This window comes from Carassius carassius, chromosome 12 (genome assembly GCF_963082965.1).
Source record: "Carassius carassius chromosome 12, fCarCar2.1, whole genome shotgun sequence".
NCBI lineage: Eukaryota > Metazoa > Chordata > Actinopteri > Cypriniformes > Cyprinidae > Carassius > Carassius carassius.
The window spans coordinates 1,142,372-1,156,960 of NC_081766.1; the positions used below are offsets into that span (position 1 = coordinate 1,142,372).

The 14,589-nt window shown below is 37.8% G+C and overlaps 1 protein-coding gene across 1 annotated transcript in view; it reads left to right on the top strand.

Annotated features, from left to right (window-relative positions):
• The window catches only part of onecut3b (one cut homeobox 3b), a 24,558-nt gene extending 13,450 nt beyond the window's left edge, over positions 1-11,108 (top strand). The window contains exon 2 of the mRNA XM_059562966.1: positions 10,700-11,108. Coding sequence (XP_059418949.1) covers positions 10,700-10,989 — 290 coding nt within the window. The 3' untranslated portion in view covers positions 10,990-11,108. The remainder of the gene's footprint in view (positions 1-10,699) is intronic.
• The last annotated feature ends 3,481 nt before the right edge of the window (positions 11,109-14,589 follow it).

Genomic DNA, 14,589 nt, shown 5'->3' on the forward strand with positions numbered 1-14,589 from the left:
CACACAAACATGTACAAACACACACAAAAACACAAACATGTGCACAAACATATACAAACGCACACAAATGCACACAAACATATTCACAAACACATACACAAACACATTCACAAATGTGCACAAACACATGCACAGACATACACAAACACACACAAATGCACATAAATGTGCACAAACACATGCTCAAATGCACACAAACACAGGCACCAACACTCACAAACACATAGACGCACACAAACACATGCACAAATGCACCCAAACACATAGACGCACACAAACACATGCACAAATGCACACAAACACATAGATGCACACAAACACATGCACAAATGCACACAAACACATAGACGCACACAAACACATAGACCCACACAAACACATGCACAAATGCACACAAACACATGCAACAATACACACAAACACATAGACCCACACAAACACATGCACAAATGCACACAAACACATGCAACAATACACACAAACACATAGATTCACACAAACACATGCACAAAGACACACAAACACATGCTTAAACATACACAAATGCACATAAACTTACACAAACACATGCACAAACACATAGAGGTACACAAACACATACACAAACACATACAAACACACGCATAAAACACACACAAGGAAAATAAAACAGCTCAAAGGAATGTCTGCAAAAAGGCTGTTATGGCAAATACAGTAGTATACAGCAATTTAAAAAAATACAGTAAATATTATTGTAACAATAAAATGTGGTGTTTGACGTCACAGAAAATTCCCATGATGTGAAAGGAAACACAGTTATTTACTGTAAAGGGAATTTGCAGCATTATACTGGGTGATATACAGTAAATAACTGTAGAAATCACACACACACACACACACACATATATATATATATATATATATATATATATATATATATATATATATATATATATATATATATATATATATATATATATATATAAAATAAATTTTTCAGGATTAATTTAATTGCAGAAAACAAGCTTCACAAACACTCCGACTGCTTTGCCATTGGCTGGACAATCAGATAGTCCCGCCCACAAAAACTGAGTGACAGGAATTCAAACAGATCAATGTTGTGAAAGCGTTAGTGTTTCATTCTTAAACTGATGCAAACAACACATTTAAGCTTTAAATTCACATGTTCTAATAATTATAAATAGATGTTTTTCTTTCACCATCATAAAATCAAGGATTAATATGCATTAAAAACTAGCAATGCAAACCTTGTTTGTACGTATTTATTTACAGTTCAGGAATACAGCTGACCTCAAATGCAAGCTAAACCTGACAAATATCTCTCTGGGGGCATTCAGTTAGAAAAGAATTGTGCAAATAATGTTTTTATACTCTAACAATGCAAGGTTAGTCTGATATGAAACAGGTGTGTAATCATTTAGATGTGTGTGTGTGTGAAATGTTAGCAACCAAGACACAAAGAGCAGAAACCACCTCCAGAATAACACACATACATAAAGCACAGGGTTAATTTAAGATCTGCAAGTGATGGTTTGCTCTTGCAATGACTTCTTGGCTTTCAGATCAATCAAACTGTCTATGAATGGCGTTTAATTGAGCTGCTGGGGATGGATCTGGTCTGTCAGATGTTTGTCCACTGAAAAATTGATTTTGGAGACCAGTTAGGAAAGCCACAAGACAAAGACAAACTCATCCTGACCTGGACAAAGAGAAAACCTCACTTATATTACACTACACCTGCTTGAAAAGCCCAAATCTCTCACTGTTATCTTACCGTAGTTCACTGTAATTCTTATTAGAGTGGTTATGAAGGGCCTTATAGAGTTTAGATGAAGATTGTACATACTTTCACTTACCTTCAGCACATTAAGGCTTAATATAAACCTTTACATTAAGACTTTTGTCATTAAATACAGTTTATTCTAAATCAAGCAACTCTAAGGAATAAAAACTGATTATTTAGATATAAACAATTAGCCTACATCATATAATACATTTACTTAGCAGATTTACCAATAAATATTTCTACATGTAATTTAAAGATATGCAGGTTGTACAGCAGTGATTTGTTTATTTATTAAAAAATAATAAAATGAAAAAAACTAAATGGCATTGAGAAAGAAAGACGCTCTAACACACACACGCACGCGCGCACACACACACACACACACACACACACACACACGAGAAGCCTGCATAGAAATACAGTTTTTTACAATCACTTTGCTACTATTTTCAGAACCTTGATGTCATTTTTCACAACTCTAGACACAAAACTCAAAACGGTTATCACTTGTAACACAGGCTGTCTAATGTTCAAAACATTGCCTTGCGCATTCACATCTTTAAAGAAATCTTGCACTTGCACAATCATTGGTTCACAACACAACTTTACTGTGAAATACCATTGAAACATAACTATAGATCACCCACACACAAGCAACCGATAGTTTCACTGCGTCATTGTTCGTACAATCATTAAATATTGTAGAACAAAATAGGTGATACAGGTTTCATTATGGTATTACATGTACAGTAAATACATCTCTGTAAAAGTACTGCAGTAGTAGAGAGAATACTACAGACACAGTGGAATCATTGAACAAAGTTTGTAATATATTGATGCAAAACACTACAGTACTGTACAATTACAACATAGGTTTATTTGAATCAAAGCAAAAATAATTAGCTATGAAATTGAAACCCACCACACCATCTTCTGATATAGCCGCACACATGGTAATGTTAGCCGCACGTTGTCCAGGTTCTTGGATGGTTTCCCGCTGGCCAATGAACTTCTGACCTCTCCTCCTTGTCTTGGCCAGATTAAAACCTGCCTCATCCAAATATATGAATTTGTGATGGTCATCATCAGCATCCAGCTCCGTCACCCCCTAAAAGTACATTTTAGAAAGAGATTTAGAGATTACTGTACCATGTAAAATTTTTGGGAATGTTTTTACAACAGCCATCTTGAAACTGAACTTACCTGAACATACTCCGTCCTCATTTGCTTCACTCTGTCTGCATGTCTTTCAAAAGGCACACGGTATAGTTGTTTTATAGATACCTGGTGCCTTTTCAGTATCCGTGCAATAGTCGGCAAACTTATGGATCCCAAATTGTTGAACATGTCTTCATTGTCCAAGATATGCTGGCGAATTTCTGTAAGGCGAATATCATTTCTGGCCCGAACCAAATCGACCACAGCCTGCTCTTGTTGGTCAGTTAGAATTCTGCCTCTGCCTCCACTATTTGGCCTGGTCACAGAACTACTGTCAATACTGTAAATATTCTGAAAAGGTGGTACAGTATTTGGGGCCATAGACACAGTGTCTGATGAAGCATTATGATAAAATATTAGGCTACATCCATGGATATTGTAATCTAATTGGTTCATGCTCCGCGCTAATCGGTGACAATGAATCTCGTTATCTTGAAACGTTCATGATTTACAGTAAACATGGAAGATTGTTTGTGTGTTTCCATACTAAGAGTAATGCAACAGTTACTTATCATTTTGAGCAGTTGTATCAATTGATAGTTAGATCATTGTAAGGAAATGAATAGACACTCATTTGAAATGTAATGTGTGGATTGCCTTTTGAAATAGTAGCACTTTGATGTTAAGTTGTGTCATATTGAACAGGTGATTTTTGTTGAATGAACAAATGATCTAAGTTTTATGTGCATTGTATCCAAGCAATTGAGAAAAGGGTTAGAGTTTTGAAAAATGTGCATTTTGATCATTGGTTGTGAGTTTTGTGTCTAGAGTTGTGAAAAATGACATCAAGGTTCTGAAAATAGTAACAAAGTGATTGTAAAAAAAAATGTAAATTCTGTTCTGAATTATTCGAGCAGATCCATACATATATTTTCAGGGAAAAGCAATGCCTATTTTATTATTATTTTATTAACTGGCTGACATGAAATATTATAGTAATACTTCATTTGTAAACATGTTTGTAATTTCTGTAATAGGCCTACGGCCCGTCAGATAAATCATTTTACTTAATTTCACAGAAAACCGCTTGTAATTTATTTCCCGAGAGCTGTTTTTTAAATGTTGCATTAATTTAATTTAATTAAATTTTTTATTCGCTCATCGTTCGTGCTGATATTATGGATCTTTAACAATCAATGGACAAGTCGCTAATAAATTAATGTTTATAAGAATGCAGATCGCATTAAAATGTTAATGTTTCAACACAATAATTTTTATTTATTTTTTGACAACGAAAAGTCGAAAAATGATATTTTCATTTGTGCCGCTGACAGAAAAACATGGATAGATTGGTGTGACGTGTGTGTATCACGACACAATGTCAAACACACACACACACACACACACACACACACTTAAATAAAAATCGAATTAAAGGATCCGCTTTAACCTTTATTGTTGTCGAACGCTCAGTGTGAACATTGATAAAGAACACTGACATCCACTCAAAACCAGCATAGCTTTATCTCACACTAAATTCTAAGCTAAAAAAATTATTATCAAGGAATTCTACAGGATTTTATAGTTTTATTTATTTTATTATAATATATAAGAAAACCAAAAAAAATCCTATTATTATTAAATTCAAAAGTTAAGCCAGTGTATAATTCAATAGAGGATTCTTGATTCCATATTATAAAAAAAAAAAAGCTTTTTCCCCAAACAACACTGTTGCGGTAATATTTCAAGCAGCAGAAATGAACCGCATTGATTAAAGCTAGTTAATCTATAATCCCGCAGCAGCAGCAGCATCATGTACTGGATGTGTATTGTTGATCTGGTTTGTGTTGACTGGGCTTTGATTGACATGACTGTTTCTCGCCAGCAGTAGCCCGGCCCGCGCGGGAGAGGGTTCGTTTCACCGCACCCAAAAACAGAACCGCCCCGCTCAAGCCATCGATCCCGAGCCGAGCTGTGAGCGGCCTGGTGCGGTTAGTTATCGACCCCGCCCCCCGCTCTCTCCGCCACGCCCACACGCACGCACAGACCACACCCACCTCAGCAGACAGCATGCTGCTCACATATGTGCAATGCAATGCTCATTTAACTGACTTTTTAATGTTCTAGGCTACGGAACCTTTACAAAATGATATATTTAGCACACATGGTTCTGCTAGAATTGATCAGGTTAAGTGAAAACGGGGATGTGAGGGAGAGATGTACAGTCAAATGCACGAAAAATACGAGATCACGTCATTTTCAAACCCGTTTTATGGAGTTTAGTCTGTTTTTATTCTATTTTAGTTTTTTTGCACAATCGGTATGCTGTTAAAAAAAAAACTGTAGGCTATTTCTATCACTCACAGCCTCGTTTTCATTCATGTCAAAATTCAATATGGCCTGATTAAAGTTTATTGTAATAAAACGAGGAAAATATATCCTGGCACCATTGGTTTAAAAATGCAGGCGGCTATGCATTATATAATGGATTAATTTTTATTTTATTTTAATACAATCCCTCATGCAGCTACAGTTTTATTAAAAAGCAAACCAATTTTGGCATTATTATTTTGAACACCAAGCATCCTCACAGTTTTAAACCTATATTTTAAACGGCTGTTTTAAGGTCTATTCAAAAAAGCAAGAAACTGTCGATATAGACTTTTCACAAGAAATCATGTACAGAAGAATAGTTTTGTAGTGTTTTAAAGCAACAGAATACAAGAAACGTTCATATTCTTATAAAAACTGCCATATGATCTCAGCAACAACAGAGCAAATGTAAATAAAAGGAGCTAAAGTGCAGCAGTTTATATTCATCTGAGTGATAAGATATCAATATCAACGCTTACCATTGGATTACAAAACTAAACAGACAATGGCCATTAAAATGTCATCTGCAAACATCACACACACACACACACACACACACTTCCCGTATTGAATGTCTTTTCTCAAGCCTCAATGTGCACGTGTTGTCTAACATCTTTTAGTCTAATTCTAATGGAATTGAGTCTAAAAAAAGAATCAGATTTATTGCAGTTGCATTAAAAATAGAACAATACTAAAACGGCTAAAAACCTCAAATATGCAGCAAATTATGGCTGTATAAGAGGCAACTTATTATGGAGTAGGAGACGAGCGCTGCTGTGTGACCTGTATATTAAATACATGCATCATGACAAGGTTTTAAAGCAAAGGTCAATCGATTCCTGGACTATTAATTTGTAAGAAAGAGGATTAAAAATGAAGCAACCGAATGCGGATGTCGCGACAATAAAGAGGTTTATATACTGTCTAAAAATGGTTTATGCGGACTTGGAGGAGAGGGTTATTCCTTTGAATTTATAGATATTATTTATGCAGTCAGATTCAGTTCGATTCGGTTAATTGTGCATCCGTAAAGAAACGTTATTTGGTTTGTTTGTTGGCCTGAGAGATTAAACATTAAAACATCTTATTTCCATTCTAACCATTAAAATACTTAGGCACAGCGTGCATTTTCCTTTTCGAGGCATATGGATCAGCATTCTGTTGTCTGAACGTGTTGATTCTGGTAATTGTGATTTGCCCAAATTCATGCATTTCATTGCATTGCATTCATTCGCTCATGTTGCACCCTTGAGAGCTGAATAAACTGTGCGTGAAATTATAGCGACTGGTGCCCATTTCCCCAGTGTTATATGCATTCTGTTTACACAAAAGTAAGGGAAAGTTGTGTCTACTCGTCCACTGCAGTCTTCTGTTTTCCACAGAGGCGCTATAAATAATCCACATGGTTCACGCGCAATATCCAAAGTCTTGTGAATAGTGTAGGTCTTATATATTTAATCAAAGACTCGTTTCCTACGGGTTTGCACGCACTTTGCTCTGGCATTGTATTATTCTAGATGCACTATTTTGTTTAATGCTTCTTGTATGTTTTACTCTCATATCTGTCCATCTAAATGCACGCGCATGCATGCAAATATTTTCAGTGAACAACAAAGCTATAGTATAAACGAGAAATTATGGCAGAATTTTTCATCTTTAAGACCAACGTTTGAGTGCAAACAGATAATGTCAGGACATTATCGAGAATGCTTTTAAGTAAATAAAGGTAGGGCTGTATGTGGATGCACGCGGTGTTTGCTGGTTGAATGTTTCAGAATATCGCTCTCTAATGCGCCAGGCAGAATGTGCGTCTTTCTTCTTTCTGTCTGCGCTCTGCTGTTGCCCTAAAAGCTGCAATGATCGATTTTCCTCTGTTTTCTCTTGTGCACGTGGTCCAGTAATCAGGGCCCCTTCCCGGGCGATCGATCCGTATTGATCCCTCGAGCCCAGTGCGCGCCCACGCGCGGGGAGGCGCGGGAGCGCGTGATATCGGGAGGCGGATGGGGGGAAAGAGCCGAAATGATGCTCGATACAGAAACAGGAGACAATCGGACAAAAGAGCTCTAAATATGTGCCAGAGAGGAGGGATAGTCCTCATCAAATGCTGCACGATCGTGTTTTCCGTCATTTGAGCGTTAGGCACATCTCCACACGTGATTTGTTGAACCAAATGATCCTGTTTTGTCTTCACATCTGTCCAGTAAAGACAACCGTTATGTTCCTATGAATCAAAATACAGCTGCTGGAATCTGAACAAACCCTATAGAGACCAAAATATACAGAGAGCTTACAGAGTGTTTTTAAACGTTTTAAAAGTTTAAATGATGATGTGGTGTGTAAAATAACTTAAAAGCATGCGGTGTATTAGTTATGTTAGTCTATTTTAGATAAATAGATTTAAAAAAAAATCCAGATGAAGGACATGCGACCAAAACTTAGTCATTAAATAAATAATTAGATTTTTCTGCATAGATAGTGTGCCGGATTTGTTTTTTGCTTTTCAGATAGATAGATAGAACAATAAAATGATAGATAGATAGATAGATAGATATATAGACTAAATCAAATTATAAGACTTATAAGACTTTTCTATATACACAAAAGGCCTATTTCTCTCAAATAGTGTTCACAAATCTGTCTAAATCTGTGTTCGTGAGCACTTCTCCTCCTCCTCACAGGTGTGGCATATCAAGATGCTGATTAGACAGCAGGATTATTGCAGTGGTGTGCCTTCGGCTGGCCACAATAGAAGGCAACGCTAAAATGTGCCGTTTTACTGTACTGGGGGGTCCGAAAACCAGTCAGTATCTGGTGTGACCACCATTTGCCTCACGCAGTGCAACACATCTCCTTCACATAGAGTTGATCAGGTTGTTGATTGTGGCCTGTGGGATGTTGGTCCACTCCTCTTCAATGGCTGTGTGAAGCTATTGGATATTGGGAGGAACTGGCACACACTGTCGTATTCGCCGATCCAGAGCATCCCAAACATACTCAATGGGTGACATGTCCAGTGAGTGTGCTGGCCATGCAAGAACTGGGATGTTTTCAGCTTCCAGGAATTGTGTAGAGATCCTTGCAATATGGGGCTGTGCATTATCATGCTGCAACATGAGGCGATGGTCGTGGATGAATTGCACAACAATGGGCCTCAGGATCTCATCACAGTATTTCAAAATGCCATCAATAAAAGGCCAATATTGTGGCCAGCCTAAGGCACACCTGTGCATTAATCACACTGTCTAATCAACATCTTGATATGCCACACCTGTGAGGCGGATGGATTATCTCGGCAAAGGAGAAGTGCTCACTAACACAGATTTAGACAGTTTTGTGAACACTATTTGAGAGAAACAGGCCTTTTGTGTACATAGAAGAAGTCTTAGATCTTTGAGTTCAGCTCACGAAAAATGGGGGCAAAAACAAAAGTGTTGCGTTTATAATTTTGTTCAGTATAGATAGATAGATAGATAGATGTGTGTATGACCTGCTATACAGTCAGTATTTGAGAGATTCTGCATGTGTGTGTGTACAGTATAGTAGTGTGTGTGTGTGGTGGTATGAATATGATGGATGAGTGAGCTGCAGCTTTAGAAGGCAGCAGTAAACAGATTTGACTGTGTAGGGTAGATCGATTGGCTCATGGCTCTCTGTAATTAGACATACAGCGCTCGGCCTGGCATCAGCCTCCTCAGCACAATCTCACCGGGGGAACCCTCACACCGAAAGAGTGTGTGTGTGTGTGTGTGTGTGTGTGTGTGTGAGAGAGAGAAACACTGATGTATGCAAGACAAGGAACTGTAAAATTATACAGTAAGAAACAGAGAGGGATGTTCAGTGCATTAGCAGACGATTAGGTTTGTTTTAATGAATGATAACAGGCAGGACTGGTAAAACACAGAAAGATCGTCCTGCTCTCTCTGGTGCTTGTTGCTAAAAGCAGAAAGTGCTTGGGCTTTGGCGTATCATCAGCAGTGTTTTTTTAGAGTCAGCTGTGAGCGCGAACACATGAATGTAAATCCTCTGCATGACTCCAAACAGCTCGCAGAGACAGAGTGGATTTTGCCTGAGGGTCCTCAAACATGAGTCCCACAGGATACACACACACACACACAGTTGCTGAATATATTGGTTTGTTCTTCACTACTAACAATATATTGGTCAAATATATGTCAAATGCACATTAAATGCATAGACCTGCATAATGCACACTCTAAAAAATAAACATCTTGATTGGCATTGATGGTTCCATGAAGAACATTTAACATCCACAGAAACACTAACGGTAGTGGAAAAGGTTCTTTAGATAATAAAAAAAAATATTCTTCACACTAATAAATAAAGGGTACTTTTTAGAACTGTTCACTGAAAGGTTCTTTGGGGAATTCCTGACTAGACTTTGATGCAGTAATTTAGTCTTGAATGTGTTTTTATTCTTTGTATTTTGCACGTTTTGCGACATCTAGGGACATGTGACATGAGTTGAGTAGAGTTAGCGTGCAATTCTGAACAAATGACTACTCTATTAATTGTAGAAAGACTCAAATGATGTCACTTCCTGTGCATTATTTCATCTGAGGTGGAAGTTATATTGTTTCAGGTTGTACTTACAGTAATTTCTTATTTAAATTTTTTAAATGTATCAATATTTATACCCAGATAGCAGGGAACATTCTCTAAACGTTCTGACAAGGTTGTCTTAATAACCTTCTCAAAACTTTAGCATGAAAACATTATTTATGCATCATTCATAGAATGTTTTTTTAAACCTTAGATGCTTGTCTATCTCTTTTTTTAGTTTCTACTTGTTCCAGAACATTCAGAGAACATTCAGAAGTAACGTTCCCCTTATGTTTGCAACATTTAGTTTTTTTAAATAACTTTAATAGAATGCTGGTTCAAAGTTCTCTGGTCTTTAATAACGTTCTCAAAACGTTAGCACAAAAACATTATTGATACATCGCTTATGGAATGTTTTGTGCAGGGAACATTCAAAAGTAACATTTCTACATTTTTCAAAAAAAGAATTTTTTTTTAAAGCCAGTTGTTCTGAGAATCATATTGATTTCATAACTTCATGGGAACATTCTTAGAACATATTTTTGTTAGCTGGGTATAAATTGATATAGTGTGAAGAGAAAATTCATTATTAATCACACTACCGTAGTATTTCTGACTTGCTATAAAGGGTTTAATCATGTGTTTTTTTTTAATCTAATATGTTTGCCATCAGTGTTATATTTAAGCTTGCAGAACACAAACAGTACTTCTTCCACTGAATGACTCCCGGTTTCCTTCATCAGTTTTCTACTGGATGCATGATTTTCTGAACGTTGAATGCTTGTATTTTCACTCGTCTCTTTCTCTGTCTCCTCCTGGCAGCCTGCAAGAGAAAGGAACAGGAGCAGCACAAAGACAGAAACATGGTTCCCAAGAAGCAGCGCCTGGTCTTCACCGACCTTCAGCGGCGAACGCTCATCGCCATCTTCAAGGAGAACAAGCGGCCCAACAAAGAGATGCAGATCACCATCTCGCAGCAGCTGGGCCTGGAGCTCTCCACCGTCAGCAACTTCTTCATGAACGCACGCCGCAGATGCGTGGACCGCTGGCAGGACGAGCACGCGGTCAGTCCCGGGCCCGGCCCCTCGGGGACCACTTTCTCCAAGGCTTGAGCGTCTCGGATGCGGAGAAACCCGGTCCAGATGCAACATCTGAGCAGCAGCAGCAGCTGATGATGATGATCTACGGCGCTCATCAAACCTCTTCGGTGCACGGCGGATCTGGATGAATCATTTGCATTTGTCAAATCAAACGCATTTCATGCTTTTAGTTTATTAGTACGTGCATTTCTTTCTCGTCGTGGATATTTCAGTCACCTGTGCTTGATATTTGAGCTGAAACATCTCTCATCTCAGTCTCTGGATTTGGCCGAGCAGAAATTTCTCTCTCTCATAGAGCAGGAGAAAGAAGGAAAGGAATTTAATATGTATTTTAGCACACAACCCTTTGTTTTAGTTTTGTTTTTGACTCCTTGACCTTTGACCTGTCCTTGACACATCAGGATATTTAAACATATATTTCTCAAATCACGTCAGACACGTTCAGGTGTCTCAGTCTGTACTTTCACTGCCAGCGTGGCGCCTTGTTCTTGCTCCAGCACAATGATAAAGGGATGCAAAGAATCAATCAGTCCTCTGTATTGGCCCCTAAAGAATCATTTTACCGTAGGGGTCTTACACTGGGCTTCATCTGCACAGAGCAATGGCGCCACCTCCTGGAAGACCCCAGAAACACACGCTTCGTCTGCTGCAGGACATGCTGCCTTCAAGCCAGAGCTGTTATACTATTATAGTTTTTAAAACTAAAATTCTAGGTTTAGATTGTAATTTTACTTTTTTTGTTGTTGTTGTGGTTTTATAATTTTTTTAACAAAAGAAAAAAAAATTCTATATAGTTTTTATAAATTTATTTCCGTTTGTTTTACTATCATTGATATACTTTTATTTATATTTGGAGCGTTTTTATTTTTATATATATCGTATATATATTATATATTTATTTATATATCGTTATAGTTTTGGTTATTTTTGTAATTGTTTTTAATGTTAAATTAATTTTAGCTTTAGTTATTTCAGTATCATTATTATACTGTTACATTTGTTGCCGTGCAGTTCTAGTATTTATTTTTAAATACGTCTATAAAGATTTTTTTCATTTTTATTTCAGTTTTAGTTATTTTAAGACTAACTGAAAATCAAAACTAGCTAAAATAAAGTGTTTTATTTATGAAATTTTATTTCAAGTACTGATTTTTCATGCATGTATTGTTTTAGTTAACAATAATAACCCTGCATCAAGTCAAATAAGAATGAGTATTTAGCAATTTCTCATTATTTTCATTGCAATTTCCGTCCCTTAAAGACTTGAAGGCAGCATGAATCTGTCAGAAGTCAGGCTATTTATTACCCATGAGCTTTTTTTCCAACATTTATGTCTTATATCCAAAGGTATTTTGCGTTACCAGAGACCTAACAATCAGTAACCCAGCAGAGAGTAAAAGCTGTGGATTATTTTCCTCCTGTTTGTGGAGACCTGCAGCTTCTAGTGGCCAAACCTAAAGGTAAAATGTCACTGTATGATAACTGAGTGCCAACGACAGATGCCTTAACGATAATCATAAAGGAAGACTCCCTTCTTTCCCATGAGTCTGTGCGGGAGAATCTGACAAATCATGCAAATCCTTCCCACAAGGGGCTGAGAAACACTCATCCGGTTTTTTCTTTGGAAACCAAATTGCTCCATTTACCAAAACGTACTGAGAATGAAACTGTAAAAATTACGCTCTATCTTTCCTCCTTGTCTTCCTTCCCTCTCTCTCTCTCTCTCTCTCTCTCTGTTCCTCTATAATAATGATGCGGGTAAAAATAGTTACATAGACACAAAGTTTGTATTAAACATCTGGACGCTTTGTGCTCTGTTGTGCATAAACTAAGTGTAAAGAAGCACCTTGTGACGATGGAAAATGAAGGATTGTTGTGTATAACGAACTGATGAACTGACTCCTGGACTCTCGAAGGTCAAAGGTTCCCGCTGGAGAAAAAGGTGTTCGCCAGGTGATGGTCGTCTTTGCTTATTTCCGTCTCGCTGTCCGGACAGGTAAGACAGCAGATGTCTGTAGCATTTTAACAGAGAGCATTGAGCCACGACCGGGCGAAGAGCGAGTTTTTCTTAACTCTGTGTTATTGTAAACTCTGATGTGAAAAAAAGCGAACACACACCTCGTTTGTAGTGAGAATCAATGTGGCTACCTCACAGAAACACAGTGGTGTGTGTGAAACAGCCACTGATACCAAAGATTCTTCTTCAGCCTGCCAGTTTAACCATCATCATCATCATCATCATCATCATCAGCCGCCTGTTGCTCACAAACACACACCAAAATGATTAAATAGCGATACATTTTCCTCTCAAACACATTTGCGTAGCTGTCTAACTGGGGACATACAGGAAAAGTTCACCCTCAGTTCATCCAAGATGAGTTTGTTTCTTCATCAGGTTTGTAGAAATGTAGCACTGCATCAGTGTCTCATCAATGGATGCTCTGCAGTGAATGGGTGCCGTCAGAATGAGAGTCTGATAAAAACATCACAATAATCCACAGCACTCCAGTCCATCAGTGAACATCTGGTCTATAATCCATAATAACACTTCCTCCAGTGAAGAAGTGCATCTGCTGTTGTCTCTCACAAATTAGTTTAGAGCTGTTTAAACGCTGCTTGATCTGTGCAGATTTCTCTCCTGATTCAGACCAGAACACTTTTTCACTGGAGGAAGTGTTATTATGGATTATAGACTCTATGTGTTTGAGTTAAAATCATCTTAATGCTGGATGTGTTTCATCTTTTGTCTTCTCCAGATGTTCACTGATGGACTGGAGTGCTGTGGATTATTGTGATGTTTTTATCAGACTCTCATTCTGACGGCACCCATTCACTGCAGAGCATCCATTGATGAGACACTGATGCAATGCTACATTTCTACAAACCTGATGAAGAAACAAACTCATCCTGATCTCAGGTGACCTGAGAGTGAGGACAGTTTTAGCAAATTTTCATTTTTGGGAGAACTATTCCTTAAATTAAAACTTAAACTCGCAATTTTGTCCCCAAACTAAGCTACACACACACACACACACACACACACACACACATGCACGCACACACAGTCACACACACACACACACACACACACACACACGCACACACACACATGCACGCACACACAGTCACACACACACACACACACACACACACACACACACACACACACACACACACACACACACACACAGAGTAGTCAGACTGCATTATGCCACGGTATGCAGGACAAGTTGAGTGCCTTTTTCCTTCAACCACGGGTGGAATTGCTCTGGACACACTCTCAAACAAACACACACACACACACACACACACACACACACACTTTTTTTTTTAAAAACAAAGGTATTGCATAGCAGCATATTTGTTTCCATTCCATTCTGTTTCTATTCTGATAAACACGAGAAGCACTTTGTTTTTTATTTGAATGAAAGTAGTTGTTTTTCTATTTGCTGCTTTTATTTATGTGTATTTATTTATTTGTGTGCAGGAGTCACGCGTTAGATATTACTGTAATCGTGTGCCGATGCCTCTGGATTCACACACACACACTTCCAACAGAGCTATTTTTGTGTAACTTACAGTATTCTGGAAGTGTGTGCTTGAGATAATCGT